Below are 18236 nucleotides of genomic sequence, written 5' to 3' on the forward strand. Positions count from 1 at the left end.
GCAAACTAACCACAGACTGAGAAAGTAAATATGTGTAGGTAAAGAACCATATCAATGATAACATAAGTGACAATGTTATTGTTCAAATTACTGGAAACTTTAATCAAACATTCACTTCCAACGACCCTTGTTTCATTTGTTACCTTAACCGCATTACTTGTCTACTAGAAGGACGATTGACTATTGGTGCGATCGTGTTGGTTTTTTGCCGAGTTCGAGAATTCGACTGTGATGTCCGACAGCCCTGACATTGCTGTCCCAGAAAGCTAAGACATTCATGAAAAGCAACCTTTTTTCATAGCCAGCAAGAATTATTTAATACTTGTCTATCTTTCAAGTCCTTTCAAAAGTACATACTCTAAGAGGCTTAATATAAACAGTCCATGGCGTAAAATAGTAAGAGTAAAGGTTACATCCATATCTTTTTTCGTCAGAAAAGAATGTATTAATTTAAGTTAACCAGTTATTCAGTAGATATCAGCATACATATAAAACTATACGTTTGCTGTGATTATCGTGAATGTAGGACATGTCTAATTAAAAACGTGTGTTCACAAAAAAGTCAAGAACTGATTATATTTTGAGTTTGCTAAAACTTTTGAGAATTTTATTCACTGAGAAAAAAAGACGATGGAAAGAAGATACTCTCTTTAATATCACAGTAACATCATCACTGTGAGCAGACTAGCAGACACCGCTATCGGCATACAGTTCGAAAAACATTTTCGCACCATTTCCTGTCGGAAATATTATTTACACTAGCGTTTAGTTTCTGTCTGATGGCTAGTTATTATATGTAATTTTGATGCCATTTAGACCGTAGAAGAGATCATGAAATTATCATCTAGAAGACAACGTTGAAAGAGTAAAAAATGTGTTCTTTGTTTTCTTGTAAAAGGGACAAACTAGTATTGAGATTGTAATTCGAGTACTGGTTTGCAGCCGCAAAGAGTCGCCTCGTATTTTGGCTAAGTTTTGAAATTATTTCTAGACCTAGGGATTATGGAGTCTATTCATAATATAGTTCAAGTAAAGTCTTGACTAGGGACATGGTGCATGTTTCCTTACATCTCACGAACAGACTCAAAGTTTAGAGATGACCATTTAGACTTATTAAACAGAGTATTCTATAATTTTCTTTGGTTGCGGTGAAACTTTTCAGCAAAGAGCTTTCAATTCATAGATGGACTGGCACAGGCTGGAATATATTATTTCTGAAAAAAAGTTTTTACATCGAATATTTATGTTGTAAAACACTGGTAAAAGAATAAAATAAATGCCGTTTAGTCACGACAAAGCCTGACGATTGCAAAAAAAAGTTTTAAAAAATAACTAAATGAACTATAACATTCGAAATAAAATTAACATCATAATGTTCCTAGAATCTTTCAAATTAATGAGACTGGTTACTTCATTTTAGGACAAGTGTCAACAAAACCAACTAATTGAATATGAATTGCTTAGGAAATTACTTTGCTCATTCATAAAAGAAGTGGTCATTTCATCTTTGAATTATGTCGATGAGGTTTAAGTATATCTCGTTCATCTGGCACCAGGTCCAAAAATAAATGAATATTTCTATAAAAAGCACTTTTGCTGTTCTATAATTGAAATGAATATGTGTACAGTTCATAAATTTTCAAGATTAGAAGTATTGCGAGGAGAACTAACGACGGACATCATTAGAATGTGAAAATAAGGGTTCTGATAGTTCACAGAATCAATTCGTAAACGTATCATTATCGTTAACTGTTGCATTATAAACATTCTTTGTCGGTCCTTTATTCTCTGTATAGATATGTCGACTTAACATGCGTAAGTATATTCAATATAAGAAGGGGAAAAGGTCAGTCATAGCTACTGTTTTTTTCCCCAAAAGACTTCCATTATAAAAGATGACACCGTCACAAGCCCCCAAATTTAAGGATGGCCATTTAAAACGTGATTGTTTTCAATAAGATAACATGTTAAACACCAGAAAATAGTAATTTTATTTAGGCTTAACAGATCCATCAGATCCATATTTTTTACAATTTCTCTTCAAACAAATTTACCCCACTGGTAAATGGTATTTAGGCGCCAAATGCGCACCGGCACTTTCTAAAGTGACAATCTAGAAGTCATGCAGTCAGCCAGGTACTTGTAAAATATTCCAGCTTTCACGGACAATATTAAATTACATTTTTTGACATTTTGTTGACACATATTTCATGATTGTACACATTACCTTTTAATCCATTTATCTGATGTCTCAATGACAGTCAGACGGGACATAATGTTACATTGCAGACTGTAATATTGATGTATATTTTTCAACATAAAAGCGGACTGCGATAAAACACTTTATAATAAACAACACTTTAAACTGAAAATAAAAGTACTTTTTACTGATTTAAAATCCTGAGATTCTGCTATATCTTACTTGTGCTTGGAATGAGAGAGAAATTACCCGTGTAATTGCTTCTTTGAAAGCTGATTGGACGTAATAGGTATAATGTATCCTGCACGACTGAATTGGTTGAACACGTCGGCTAAATTACTACATGTATCACCATGAAGGAAATGCGCTTTCTTTGTAAAAGGAACTTAGTTTTGCTTTTGTTCTTTTGGTACATGTTGTAAATCATGTAAATTGATCAGTACTTTACAAGATTTATCGATCCTATCTACAAAGCATAATTTTATTCGTTTTGGCTTGTTATTGGTGCAGTCCTGATCCAAACAAAGTGTATTTTCCAATGAATACGATAATGTTAGGTAGCTAGAACTTGTTAAGATTGAGATAAATAATCTACGTATTCCATAAGTAGTTAAATGTTGATCCGAAAATTTCCTTTTTGCAAAGAATGGGACTCCAACTTATTACTATGCTTAGTCTGAAGTTTGATAAAGTCATGTTCCTTCTAAAGTTCATGCGATTTTGTAGTATATTTGTTCAGATATCGTAATAATTACAAATTATAGCTTCATACTGTCCCGTAGTTTAGTTCGTATAAATTTATTTCCTTTGCTGGGGAGTGGAGCGATTCCTCTTCCATAACAGATAATACTATAAGATAGTACAAAAACTTGATATCTCGGCGATAAAAGACATAATATTTCTACTTCTTTTGATCTAATTCACGAAGATTGTATATGTTTTTTATCAAGACTGTATCAGTCAAAATAAAAAAAGATATATATCATTAATCGTGTTGTCTCTTATGCTTATGATAAACGTACAAATATCGGTAAATCATGCCATGTTAAGAATTTAGATACTTTATTAGAAACCCCTTTAAATGCCATTCAGCTAACTCCGTAGTCCAGTGTTTAATGTGTTGCGAGTCTTTTTTTTTCTCAGTTTTTCAGAGTTTAACCCTTATGAGGTCACTATTTTTTAGGGTTTGTTTTCACTTTTTTCAGGTTCAAAATATTATTCTTATTGATTTTTGCGCAAATGTGTAAAAGAAATCTTTGTTTTTCAATGCATAGCTGAGTTTTGTAATAAACTGAAATGAGACACAATTATATCGTAAAACATTCAAGCATTCAATGTGTCACTACCTTCTTAAAGGACTGAATGTTAGGCAGTGTTGCAATATTGGAGTAACCTCTTCCAAGAGTTGTATTAAAAGGAGTACTTGAAACAATCTGAGACGGAAAGTAAGGGGATGCATATGTTGGTTAACCTGGTCGAGGTTTAATATTTAGTGAGGGAGATAGCTAGAAGATGGTGGTATATATTGTAAAATATAACAAGTTTGGAATTTAAATGTCAGGCAGGCCTCAAGGGTATGTCAGTCAAGAGTGTTTTGCATATATATTATACTAGTGTAGCGGGAGTGGTCATTTTGACCAATCTGATTGCACACCAGTGGATTATTTCCATCCTTTGTATATTGAACTGTACATCTTGTGACCATTCTGATGAGGCATATTCTAGTTGAGGTTTGATTAATGTTTTGTAGCCCTTTTCATGCGATGTTTTAATGTTTCGTTTGAGGCAACCTAGTGTTCTGTCTGCAATTTCTGTCATTCTTGATATTTGCGTATTTCACTAAAGGTCACGACTGATGTCAACAACAAGGTATTTTGTATCTTTAACTTGGACTGATGTTTGTCAATGAAGTTTGTATAGGAATTCAATGGAATTCTTAAGGCGAGTGGTGTGAATAATCAGGTATCTACTTGGACTAAATTCCATGTCCACAACTTTTCGCATCTGTTTCTAACCTAAGGAGATCATTTTGTAACCTTGCGTAGTCTGGGTGGGACGTTACGTTGTGGTAGATGGCTGTGTCACCTGCAAGTAGGCGCACCTGGGGCGTTACCGAGTCAGGGAGGTCATTTATATAAAGTAAGAAGAGGAGGTAATCATGAATAGTTCTGTTTGAGATACAGGATGTGACGGACATGATCAGATGTGAAACAATCACCCACTACTGAGTTAGATCATCGTATCCGAGGCACTGTTTGGTCAGAATCACAGCTTTTCTACTAGCTTTTCGTTTTGCAGTTTAGGACATTTATATATTTTAGTAATATTGGTACGATATATCCAAGAAATGTGTATGCATATTTATAAATTAAGTGGTAGTACATGTTAAAGTATTATCAACTTGAATACACTTCGATTTAAAAGATAACACATAAATCATACAATTTATACGTACATCCTAAAAGAAACGGTGTTGTAATTACAATTATGACAGAATTTTGTGACATTCTACGTTAAACATTACTGCTGGTGCCAGCTACTGTTGTAGATGAAGTTACGATATTGTGGGTACACAGAATTCATTTGTTTGCTTGTCACTGACTCAAGATTGATGCACAAAACGATAGATTATTGTATTGTTACATGTCTTCTGTCCTGTTTTGTCGGGCCCTATGGTGATTTCCTTATTGCTCTGTCTTCTGCAAAGGCATTGGGTAATAGATTTTCGGTTCTTAAGCATTGCTTTTCAAAGAAAATCATAATATCATTTTTGTTTTTTACAAAACTTGCCTTTTGTTTCGTGTGTGAAGTTGTATTTACACTTTCCTGTGATTTTGTAACATGATGAGGGTCAGGGTTAGGTTACGTGCAACATAAACTGGTTTAACTCCCAAGTGATGTTTTGCCACTAAACGTACCAGGGCGGTAGCAACTGTGTTTCTTTAATTGTATGTTTTGACCTTGTGTGTAAGCTCTGTGTGTATGCCTGCGTGCGTGCCCGCCTGAATCTGGTCGGATCAAAGCTATTTACTAAATTTTCCTGAACTACAGTTACACTGCGAACATGTAAATGCTCTTTTCTGAGTTATGGAAAGCTGTGTGATATGTTGGGAAAGCTAAAGCTATCATGAGAAAAGGGATATCGGCAAAGCATCTCATCGAATTTATAAGTGCTGCGGGAAGACCTATTTAGTAAGACACAAGTAACAATTTTATACATCTATAGAACGGATAATTATTTTTTAAATATTGCTTAGGTAATGAGGGTTTCTTTGTTGTATGACGGATAAACATTTGAAAATCTGAAATTTTCGGGGTCTTTTTTCGACAAGTATTTGACAAAATAATTTTTAGAAAAAGTCAGGAATCTCGTTTTATTGTGCGCGATATACACTTTTTCAAAACAGGAATAGTTGTTAAATTCAAATATACTGTATATGTACTACACAGTCTGATATATGTTAGCAGTTTGTAGCAGTGTTTACACTATCTCGTCTTCTTGTTAGATACTAGTCTAGAGTTTTATTCTATACGAAGATAAAAAACGTACAGAAGTTAAGAAGTCTTCTTTAGTCAACAAAGCCGAACATGTATGATTGTGTTGATTACAACTTCACTTTATTCGCAAAATGTGCGTTTGCTTAAACTGCTTGCAGGTATTCGTTTCAAAAAGAGTAAAAGCGCCAAAGTGTAACCATTTTTTCCACAGCTATTTAATACAAGCAAACTCGAAAAGTAAACAAAGTCAACACAAAGACAAACCCATGGAAACTAGCAGACGGCAACTTACTTGTTCACTAACATAATTACCACTTCTAGAATTTTGCTAATGATACTAAAGCATTTTAGGGCGCTTTTCTTTACTTATCATTGGCCAATGTAGTGTTTTCATTTTGATACCTGTTTTGTTGTTGTTGGGTTTGGTTTAAACATATTTTATTTATTTTAAGTCATTACATGAATAATATACAACAACTGATTGGTTTTTGTCTTTTTAAAGCTGCTGTTTCATGTCTGTGGACTTAAAAAATTTGAAGACAAAATATATGGTAGTTTATATTTGTTCATTTGTTCATTTTGTTTCATTTTGTGGATCAACTCAACCGCAGTACCTATAATTTTGTCTGGGTTTAACGTCGCACCGACACAATTCAGGTTACATGGCGGCTTTCCAGCTTTGATGGTGGAGGAAGACCCCAGGTGCCACTCTGTGCATTATTTCATCACGGGCGGGCACCTGGATAGAACCACCGATCTTCCGTAAGCCAGCTGGATGGCTTCCTCATATGAAGAATTCAACGCCCCGAGTGAGGCTCGAACCAACATCGGTGAAGAGCAAGTGATTTAAAGTCAACGACCTTCACCACTCGGTCACGGAGGCTTAAATACAAGCAAGATTTGAAAAGGAATGCTGGAAATAATGTCCGAGTGTTCTCTGAAAGTACAGAAAACTGGTAAAAGTATCAAGCAAAGGAGATAATCGGAATACAGTGGTCATATGATAGGTTACATCACAATAACAAGTTACGTATTTTAGTCAACATACCTTATATTCCTCGACGAATCGAGAGAAACGACATCTTTTTTTTCATGCATACTATCATGTGAAGTTACGTGATTCCCCATTGTTTAGCTAATCATTTGTTTTTATAATGATGAGTGATTGTTTAAGATGATATAAGACAACATATACTAACTGTTGCCCAGTTGTCTAGTGGTTACACCTTTCACAGTCAATCCAGAGTTCCGGGTTCGAATCCCGGTCCAGGCACTGAAATGTCTGTAATGTTCTTGAGTGTCTTCTACCTAAACTAAGAGGGCAGTACTTGTTCTCCTCAGGTAAGACGGCTTCGAATGTTTTGATGCTACAAACCGAGCATGTAAAAGCACTATAAAGTTCTATTCGCAAAGAGCTGTGTCTGTTTTAATAATTTATGAGGATTTCTCTCGCTCTGCACTTTGGTCAGCACTTCGGATATATTTCTGTGGATGAATGGTGCCCCGTGGGATTGTAACGTGTTTATCATGAAAATTACGCTATGTAAGTTCCGTTTAATAATACTAAGTAATAGTAACATCGACTTTATAATAATAATAATAATAATAATAACAATAAACTTCGACAAAAGGAAAGCGATAGTCTATTCCAACATTAGGATGATGTGTTAAACGGATAATAACGGCTCATTGTTTTGTTTAAATGCATTTCCATCAAATTAAATTTTCTTTCTTTGATTTGTTTTATTTAAAAGCATAACTAAAATATGATAAATGCTTGAATGTTAATTCCAGTCTTTCAAACAAAATTGTTTCGCGTTGACATGCCAGCTACACATAAAAAATTCTTCCTGTCCCCAAATAAAATGAGTTAAAGATAAATTGTTTCCTTCTGTTGCGTTCAATCTTTTTTAATGGTGCGTTCAACTTGATAGTTTCGTTTTGCCGCGCGTCAAAAGTGTAAAACTTTCAAAAAAAAATTCTGGAGCATTTGTGCGCTCCAGGACGACACAATGAAACGTGTTACATAACACACATTTTGCGAGAATAAAATTATGTGTTCTGTTGCGTTCAGTGTTTTGTTCTGCGTATTGTGATAATTTCTTTTTGTTGCACTGGCTCAGGCGCCAAAACTTCACAACAAAAACATTCAAAAATTTAGTAACGGTGCTTTGATGCCCGTGCCAGAAAGACAAACGAAATGTGGTATATATATTTCACAAACACGCCAACTCGACAAAGTGAAAAGAGAATGGACAAATGACCCAAATTAGAAAATATTCAGTGTTTTACAATATTCACGACATTCATGACTATAAAGGGTTTATAGTTTAAGCATTCCATCGCTGTTGTCAATCTGTCTAAATAACTGATGAATATATAATGAAGATAATGAACTCTTCCTTTTGTTAAACATCTATAGGTGTGATGTGTCTGAAGTCTTTGATATCGCATTAATATGTACTGTTTTATCTATTGCTCTTTCGTCTGTCTTCACTCTGAAACAAAACCATTAAGGTTTTTTTATTGATTATGATTTTTACCGTTCTTATTGTTCTGTTTCAAGTTTCCAGTTACAACATAAAAATGCGTGATTCAACTTAAATATAAAGCAAATATGCCTAAACAAAATTCTAGTAAAGAGTAGTTATATTGTTAAACTATGCAGACAAAATCATAAATGTTTTCTGTTTTTGAAAACTACCTGTATTTCAGCAGTCTGATCCGGATACTTTGAAATGAATTGAGCAAGCCTGCTTAGCTCAATAGGGAGGCGCAGATCTACGGAATGCGGGGTCGTGAGTCCGATCCCCGGGCGAGGAGAATGTTCTCCGTGACGTTATGATAAAAGACATTGTGTCTGAAATCATTTGTCCTCCACCTCTGATTCATGTGGGGAAGTTGGCAGTTACTTGCGGAGGACAGGTATGTACTGGTACAGAATCAAGGAACACTGGTTATGTTAACTGCCCGCCGTTACATAATTAAAATACTGTTGAAAACTGGCGTTAACCCCAAAACAAACAAACAAATCAAATAAAATGGGGTTTTGTTTTGCATACGGTAAAAGAAAGAACTATAACACAAATCAATTAGATTGTGTTTTAAATTTACTTTCCAAATTGCTGCCCTTGTTCGATAGTTTCCGGAAGAAATCGGTTTAATGTTTCCGGCAAAAATATTGCTGCAATACCACCGACGATTGAAAGAACTCCAAACACGACTTGAGGTAAAGCACTACCGAACCTGCCTCCAACAAAACGATCCTATTTTTAATGTAAAAATGTTTATACTGAAGTCTAACTTGCTCTACGTTGAGTCAACGGTTTACTGTGCTGTTTAAGATGACGTTTGAAATTATTGTAGTGAGAATTATACTGTGTGCACAGGACAAAGCATAAAAGTGATATCAATACCTCTTGCACATAATCGGTAATGTAAACCAGTGAAATCTCATTAATTAATTAGTTGTTAAGAAAACAGAAAATGGAATTTAGAAGCGTTGTTTTCTAATCAGTAATATAAAGATGAGATACTCACTAGTTCAGCTATATACGGAGCAACCATGCCACCAACCCGGGCCATACATGAACTTGCACCTAGACCAGAATTACGGACCACTGTTGGAAACAGCTCACTCGAATAAATATACGCGGTAGTAAAACCAGCGGACAGTCCCATTTTACCAATCAATGCCAGAATAGTTGTAGCTACTGGTTTATCTAAAATAACAGATTCTAACAGTAGTAAAATCAGAAATGTTCGCGTGGAATTTATTTTCGCAATGTTTATAACTGTCAAAATTCCAAGTGCTTAAACAGTCTTACGCGCCAAGCATGCCGAATTTTCTACCGCGCGTACCAATTCAAATAAGAACATAGTGACTTTTAGACACGTGAAATGTGAATGTGCAGAGATTTTTTTTTGAATATATATAATAATATAATAATCTCATATTCCACTATATAAAAGACACACACACACACGCGCGCACACACACACACACGGAAATATGAGACAATTATAAGATTTGATTTGTTAGATTTAAAGTAATACCGATGAACTTAATGTTAACTGATGACATTTTTGATGGTGGAAAAAATATCCAGGTACGCCAAGCATTGTTTCATGGGTACCTTGGTAGACCCAACGACCTTTCGTAAGCTGTCACATACAGAATTCCACACAAAAATGAAAAGAGGATCCTTTTCAAACAAAGAAGGCAAACACGCAATATAATGTAAGATTGGTACGACTGAGCATATTAAAATGTGCAACACCCCACAGCCTTGAAAACAGGGCTAAGATTTGAGATATTCGTGAAAATTGAAATGAAATTGATTAAAATAGTGCATTTTGTATATTTTTGTTACGAAATACTTGTTTTCAGACCTGTAGCCTTATATAAGTTTTGAAGCAGTTTTAAAGCAGATATCAAAGCTACGTTTACCAGGAAGATAAATCAACGTGAATATTGTTGCTAGGCAACCAGCTCCGCCTATGAACATACTTCCGACCATTACTGGTTTCCTGCCTACCCTGTCCAAGATGAGTAGACATAGTGCGATCGCAGGTATTTCAACAAGCGCTTGTAACATGAAATTTAAGTAGAGGTCGCTTCCAAAATCACTGACATTGAAGGTTAGACCATAGTAACTTAGGCATACAGTTAACCTGAAATGGCGTTGTCATTTGTTATATTAACCTTTAGCCTTCTAAATTTCTAAAATGGACTGGTGCATCATTCAATTTGGCAATGCCATTTAGTATTTGAAGGGTGTTCACTGAAAATTTACTGACTGAATAACATGACAGTACAGACCATGATCATCTTGGTCTGTACTGGAATCACTTGGTGGAATCACTGCCCACCAGCAGACTAAAATGTTAATATATATATATAGAATACCCATGCTTCCATTTAACAGAAGATAAATCTTAATAAATTCAAAATTCACAACAATTTTTAAAGTCTTAATTGTTAGGGGAACAGATTTGCAAAACCTGGAAAATCATAAGCATTTGCTTCCGATCGGAAGAACCTGTTTCTGGTGGTTCTTTATTAGCAGTCCAACTTCAGGTTCAGACACCTTGATTTTATCGGAGTTAATTAATTTGTACCAAACTTGAGACTCGAAGTAATCTGACATTATCAAATGTACATGGTGTTGTTCAGCAGACATAAATGAAACGAAGCATACTCATATGCGCGCGGTTGTAAGAATTTAAAGGTGCGTCATTTTGCGCATATCATACTCTATAAAATCGTGAAGATGTTTCTATTCCTTCTATAGCGGACTCCCTAACATCCTAATTAGATGATAAATTCCTCATACTAAAATTGTATCACTAGAAAGGAAACTGGCTGAAATCAAAAACAACATTTTGAACATTTCTCTGCGCATAACAAAACAATAACAAAAACAGAAATCTTACCAAATTATGAAAATTAAAATTGTTCTGATAGCAAGCACTCTTGAGGAAAACAAATTCCACAAATTTCCTTGAACTGGCTTTTGCTCGTCTTTATCGGTCAGAACCTTGTCAAAAAACTTTTGTGGCAATGCAATTTTGTTCCATTTTGCCCAACGATTTATAACTGCTTTTCCTTCTTCGGTTTTACCACGAGAAAACAGCCAGCGTGCAGATTCTGGGAAAATCTGTTTACTGAAATGTTAAGGTAGTGTATGGTAATGCATGTAAAACAATCCTGAAAACAGAATAAGTGCTTACTGACATGTTCTTTCTATTTAAGATATTTTGAACGTAAAATATGTCTTCAATATTTGTCTTTCCATTATCATTTAGCAACACAATCTGAAACGATTTTTTTTTTCATGTAAACATATTTCATATTTATTGTAAACATAAACTATTTCCTTTTCATTTTGAAAATAAGCGCGAAAAATATTACTAAAACAAACAAGGAAACAGGCTAAGGGTTAAAGATAAGTACGATAAAAACAGGCAAATGCTACCTTGCCTTCTACGTAATAAAAAGTACGTAATAAGCGTGATCTTAAAAAGAGCTCCATGAATAATGAATGAAACCTGAAATCATTTGTTTTGTTGATTCTGTGCGAATACAATTTTCTTTACCCGGCTTGTGAATCACTTGCAGAATTGAAAGAAAAAAAAACACGTGCGTGTACGTATACGCATTCTTTTTACTACTTTTGTCCACGTGTGAGGTAAAGTAAACATGTACTTAAATGCAATTCGACGACGCGGCTGTTGTTCACGTTGTCCATAACGTCACGTATGAAGAGGGCAATATACCGTATGAAAATAAAAATGTATAGGTAGATTTGTCGGAAGTACAGAGCATGGCAAAAACATCAGGAGTCATTCGTCTCAAGACAAAGCAAAACAAACAGAGAAGTAGGACAAAACGAAAGAACAAAGGACCACAGTGGGACGCCACTCTCGGACGATCGTTGGCAAAATTACCAGCAGATAATTTCAATCGGCATTTGGTGGGTAACTTCACTCATTAAAAGAAGAGGGGATGCAAAACTTGGGTTTGGGGATAAAGAAGGTATCATTGCCAACATGCAAGTGCAATACATATAATAAGAAACGGACAAAAAGCAAGTTGAAAATAGGGGCGCCGCCTTGGAACGGTCGGTAACCTACATGTATAATGTAAAATATGATTAATTGCACAACTTCTATGCCAATTAACTGTCAGGAGCAACATGATTTCTAAATCTAAGAAAAATGAGTGTGTTCTGGTCCTGTTTCTATAAATTGTAAATAGGTTTTTATACTATATTTGTGTTTATCGATTACTCACAACCAAAACGGCAGGTACAAAACTCCCGGAAGTGATGCAGCTATAAGCAATGTACTCCAGTCTCGAATGAAATATGCCATGCCTGCCAGGGCCATTTTTCCGACGGCACCGATAAACGAATCTAAATAACCAGCAAACTTCCTTTCAGATGGACCTACAAACTCCATACCTGACAACCGAAGTATTAAACAATGATATTTTTTTATCGTTGAACAATATAAAAAAAGCTATGCTTGACATTCCCAGATTCGAGTATAGGTGAGTAATATTTAGGGCTAGTGAAGAAAAATGGAATATTTTGAGCACCTTAACCATATTTAATGTTTTAAGTTTAGATCTGATATGTCCGCGGTAACAGTTAATTTCAAGTAATATATTAGGCAAAATGCAGTAACTTTCAAAAGAAACGTAATAACTGATTGCAACACGCACGTTTAGACATACTCCTTTTATCAGGGACATATCAAGGAATAAGACAAGGCATTTTATCCCGAATTCATGAATACGATTTTAATATAACTCACGGATAACAAACGCAGGCATCCACTGACCAACATTAAAAAATCCAACGAAGAATGTAAGAATGATGAAAACTGTGTAGTTAGGACTCCATGCCATCCCGAGAGAACATGCAAATATGAGGGTCAGAGATGTACACATTGTTGTTTTACGTCCAAACCTGAAAAAAAAAAACAGTGTGCAGAAAGCGATTAGCGCAAAACGTATTGTTTGGCACATTTAGGTTTTATAGTTCACTCTTAAAATATTTCTTTTCGTAATTTTCTTATCTCTTTCTATTCATTTCGGACTTTATTTTATTATTCTTTTTATAGAGTTTTGCTTATACAGTAAGTTGGTAACCATGTCGGTTTTTCTTGGTACATTAATTGGCGGCGAAAAATAAAAATGTGGTGATCAAAACAGAACACCATAGTCCTACTTATCTGAGAATATTCCAGTGAGTAGGGAACCAGCAAATATACCAGCAAAATTAACCATCTGCGCATTTGATTTTAGTATGGCATCGTCACACACCATATTTAGCTAGAACAAAAAAAAGAACCATTGATTAAACTAAACCAATCTCTACCCAAAATTCTCTCTTTTGTCATCTAAGTGGAACTGCAAGAACGATATTAAAGTTACAAGACTTGAATTTGTTTTTAAAGATCGGCTTGATTAGTTTAATATATACGAATCAACCAAACAACTACTTTATTCTTGATTCTCGTTAATGATATCAAAGCATGGTCTGCTTTCTTACACTAGTCAAAATAGTTTAGCTTGAGGTTGACTACTTATGAACACAATTACGGTACTGGCCAACAGCAAATTCATTTTAGTCAGATTTGTGGTTTATACGTAGATGCTTACATGTACGACCTAAATAAGTCAACAGCTAATAATTGTTCTACAAACAAAACTTATACTCACATCAGCGGCAAGGGAAGATTTGAAAATAGTTTTATCATAGACCCATCTGCCACATTTTTCAAGTGTTTCTTCACCATCATTATTAACAAACATGTAGTGACACTGATCATAATAGTAATCTTCACCAGATGGCGCTAGTGGTATCGTTCTATTGACCAGCTCACGATGATACTCATTCTGTATCTCGTAGGTATCATTCTCCAAACCTGGTATCGCGCATCTTTGTTAAAAGTAAAATGAATGGACTAGTTAACAATTGTATATCTAGTTACCGAGAACCTAGAACAAATAATTATTATTATTTAGGAAAAAAAAACTGTCTTTTCTAAAGAATTTCGACCTAAAGCACGTTGATTTCGATGGAGCAGAAGATATTCTTGAAAACAAAACCATTATGGGGCAAAATACGAAAGCCTATTTTACAACAAATAGACGATTTCCAAAGGAAAATTCGTACGAAATTACATGTATTACAAAATACTGGACAATAATTAATACAAGCTGTACACAGAGGCACCAAGTAACATGTGTGCTGATGTTCTTTCAGTACTAACGCACAAGTGTCACTTCAAGCACAATAAAATGAATCCGCAGGTAAAAAATGTAAAACATTGAAAATGTATAGATACCTATGTTCAGGAATAGCAAGAACAAAGAACGATGTAAGAATTAGAAGTCCCGCATAAAATGCTGTCGACGATGCCGCCCATACTATCCATCTCTGATAACAGCCGTAGTCTCCTATTTCTTTATATATTAAGTCAAACTGCATTATTAATCAAAGGCAACCGCTTCAAATGTCTTCATACTGGTAACTGTCTAAAAAGTCTGTGTGTATATTATCTTTAGCCGGCAGTTCTCGTTTTTATCTCCCAAGTTCTTAATTCTGGCAAACGCAAACAATATCAAACATGATTAGGTCAATTTGGGTCTTCTCAGCAGATGCTAAATTTCTAAAATGGACTGGTCCGTCATTCAGTTTGGACAATACCATTTATTATTTGAAGGGGTGTTCACTGAAAATCTACAGAATGAATAACGAACAGCGCAGACCATGATTAGCCTCCACGAATTTGCAGGCTGATCTTGGTCTGCACTGGTCGCAGAGGCAGAATGACTTGCCAACAGCAGGCTAAAGGTTAAAGCATTACTGACCTGACGTAACGTTTTATGAAACTCTTGTTTTGAATTTCATTGTTTCTAACACTGATATGTATAATATTTGTTTAGCAAATAACATCAAAGCAATTTTGATAAAAGCAAATATTTTATCGCTACATTTCATAGTTGTCAAATATTCTAAAAAGATAACTAAATAAAGATACAAGTAACATGCTAAGGGTCATCGTTTCAAGTATTTATAAGGATTGTTAACTTATGTGGCATTCAACTGTAAATAATATTTTACATGGGTTAATACATTCTAGCTGCATTGTAATTCTGCGACATATCAAATAAATAAATTGTCCTCCATTAGAACTATAAACTTACGTATCATTCACCTGTATCACCCAGAATTTAATGTTTTCAAACTTCAAATTGTTTCTGTGCTAGAGATCTGTTAAATAATATTCTCACAAGTTACAGTTGTAAGTTTAGACTTGCTGAATATTGCTTCTTAGCAGACAAAAGGAACTGTTGCAATATGCAAGCATATAGGATTTTGTTCTGAAAACATCAACTGATAAGCTTATTTTCCTGTACTGTATAAATGCGCAACCTGGAAAGCTTAAATTTCCATTATGTAAATGTTCCATGATACACATTCAATAACTATATCATCAGGGTTAAATGAATTGAATTTTTTTTATATTTAGATCTTAGTGGCAAACTATAACCACTTAGGTGTACTTTAAGTTACTTCTTATAATTCTCATATTGTTGTTATTTTATTCATTAGCAATAGCAAATATTCTTGTATAAAACTTTTCCACTGCATCCGGGCATGATTTAAAGGGAGAAAAAATATGTATTAATAAGGCAATTCAAGTACTAAATACGCGATTTTAATTTTTGAAATGCTGTGCGAGGATCGAATATTTATTCTTGCGTAGATGGAAATCGGTTTTCTGTGTTTTGCTTCTTCCATGAAAAAACTGTTTTATAACATAAAAGATGCAATCTAGTCCATAGTTTATTTTGCTGTAATATGTTGATAACCCAAAACACACAGTCATCTCCCCTCTAGTATGTGCTTACTCGCTTTATTCACCTGTTCACTCTCTTAAGAATTCAGCGTTCGGAAAAAGAAACGGTTCAGTTATTTTCGTTAGCCATAAATGTAATGAATCGCATGTTTTATTTCAAAGAATCGTATCAACTACTTTTCAAAGTAACAATCGGTATTTATTGTTCAATTTCTCACACAATTCATATAAATCTTAGAAGCAGGTCAACACGTTCGCACTCAAAACAACTCGTATATAAAACTATTATTATTGGAACTGTGTTCCTGTTTACATAAATTTTAGCTGATATGCAAAAATATAGTTAATGTCATGTTTGTAATAATGAGAAATGAAAAGGAACGTTTAAAAATAACTGAACACATAATTTTGGTAATGTTGTTGATCTGTGCGCCCCTTTTTTATAGATATTTAAAACATGTTGACCGCTTCCAAGAATAACAGAATCGTAAAAATTCTACGGCAACAGAATCGTAAAGTTATCACCAATAAAGCAATGTAGCAACAATACACGTATATTTGGTATATTAACGTCTGCTGAACCCTTAGGTAAACTCTTCAGGATTCTGCAAATGTTTACACACAAAGAAATAACGTATATTCCGTTATATCACAGCCAGAAGTTTTTTGTTTCGTTCTGTGTATTGTCTTGCATCTCATAGAGAAAAATAATTATTCATTTTCCCTGTTTTAAGCAATCAAATACAGATAAAAAAGCGAATTCCCAGCAAAATAATAGCTTAGATATTCTAATATATAGTTTAAACAAATATTGCAGAAGGTTTTAATCTATCTGAGGGAATGGGCATTGCACCGTTTCTACAATTATCATGTTTATTGTTGGTAACAAATTGTCTCAGAAAGTTTGTCATCAAAACCAATTTAGATTATGGTTCAAATAATAGTAAGAAAAACAAAAACCTCTTTTTGAAGCAGAAAATTTTAATATCATGCTGTTTTATTTACACCGCACATTATATATTACAAAATAAATATGTCAATAAAATTTCCTTTTAAGGGGAAAGGCTTGTCTGGTGTTTCAATCTAGGAAAAATATCAAAGACTGCAAGTATAGCAGCTTATGATCAAAACACAAACAGTTAACATAAAACCGAAAACATTGTATAAAAGCATTCGTATCGTCCACTTGTTATATTTATAATAGTCCAATTAGGGTTTTCCTTTATACTATTTAAATCCGACGAACCCCACAGTATGTAGTCTACTTTTCTGTCTTTTTCGCAAACAAGATTAAGCGCTGAAAACATTCACAGAAGCAGTCTAAAACCAGATACCCCTTTAAACACTAATGGATTCGGTCACAACGTAAGCGCAGAAACTGGCGGCAAATTTTCCTCTGAGATATTGGCAAATTACATTATTTCAGGGGTGTGCTTACTAAGACAGGTATAAATGTCCATAAATTCTTTACAATAGTAACTAAAATAACTGAAATATGTAAAGTCAGAAAATCTTAATATATGTAATTGAAATACATTTTGTTATCACATTATTGTTTGTGAAACACCCTCGAATTAATAATAGAATGTCATAAAACGTAAGGTGCACTAAACTGTACACAAAATGTTCAGATGGCCACTCCTTCATATAACTCGGACGAGGGATCTAGCAAAGTTTTACCACATTTTAGCTTATCAACGAAGTCGGCGGAGATCATAAAATCAATCTGTTGTCAGGCTTAAGATTATTCAGGCGTGCTAAAACCCCTAAATGAAGACCTTTATTGACATAATTACATTTATTTGATATAACAGAGCTTCATCAGGTTTGAATAGTTTAAATGGCTGCGATATGTATTTCTGTGTACAGACTGAAGGTTTAAATGACTAGTCTGGTAGTCGAATTATTCAAAAGACCTAATTAATGGTCTTGAAAGTAAGAAATATTACAAAGTTTGGAACGATAACACTTTTATTAAATTAAACAGACCGTTTGAAAGAAGTAAGATAGTTCAATGTAGCAGATGATTTAGATTTCATTTGAAGTTATAGAATATTTTGACCAAAAAAAACAAACAAAAAAAATTAATTATTTGTTATGTTATTGTTAGTTATTTTTGAAATATTTTTTTACTGTACTATTTGAATAGTTTATTGGATCT

General features: G+C 34.2%; 1 protein-coding gene across 1 annotated transcript; it reads right to left on the reverse strand.

Moving 5' to 3' along the window:
* Positions 1-7237: 7237 nt before the first annotated feature.
* Positions 7238-14859, reverse strand: LOC123550480 (organic cation transporter protein-like). Its single transcript, XM_045338909.2, has 10 exons — positions 14558-14859; positions 13929-14148; positions 13435-13538; positions 13019-13173; positions 12495-12663; positions 11135-11365; positions 10149-10372; positions 9239-9420; positions 8813-8964; positions 7238-8196 (listed from the first exon to the last, which is right to left on the reverse strand). The coding sequence occupies exons 1-10, from the start codon at positions 14698-14700 to the stop codon at positions 8115-8117; spliced, it is 1662 nt and encodes a 553-aa protein (XP_045194844.2). The 5' UTR covers positions 14701-14859; the 3' UTR covers positions 7238-8114.
* Positions 14860-18236: the final 3377 nt, after the last annotated feature.

Source organism: Mercenaria mercenaria, chromosome 6 (genome assembly GCF_021730395.1).
Source record: "Mercenaria mercenaria strain notata chromosome 6, MADL_Memer_1, whole genome shotgun sequence".
Taxonomy (NCBI): Eukaryota; Metazoa; Mollusca; class Bivalvia; order Venerida; family Veneridae; genus Mercenaria; species Mercenaria mercenaria.

Excerpts from the sequence above, each read along its gene's own strand:
- LOC123550480 (XM_045338909.2), bottom strand. The coding sequence starts at position 14,700 with ATGCAGTTTGACTTAATATATAAAGAAATAGGAGACTACGGCTGTTAT. Across the intron at positions 13,539-13,928 it reads AATCTTCCCTTGCCGCTGAT|CTAAATATGGTGTGTGACGA; the intron begins GTGAGTATAAGT and ends TTTTTGTTCTAG. Across the intron at positions 10,373-11,134 it reads ATTTTAATTTTCATAATTTG|GTTAACTGTATGCCTAAGTT; the intron begins GTAAGATTTCTG and ends ACGCCATTTCAG.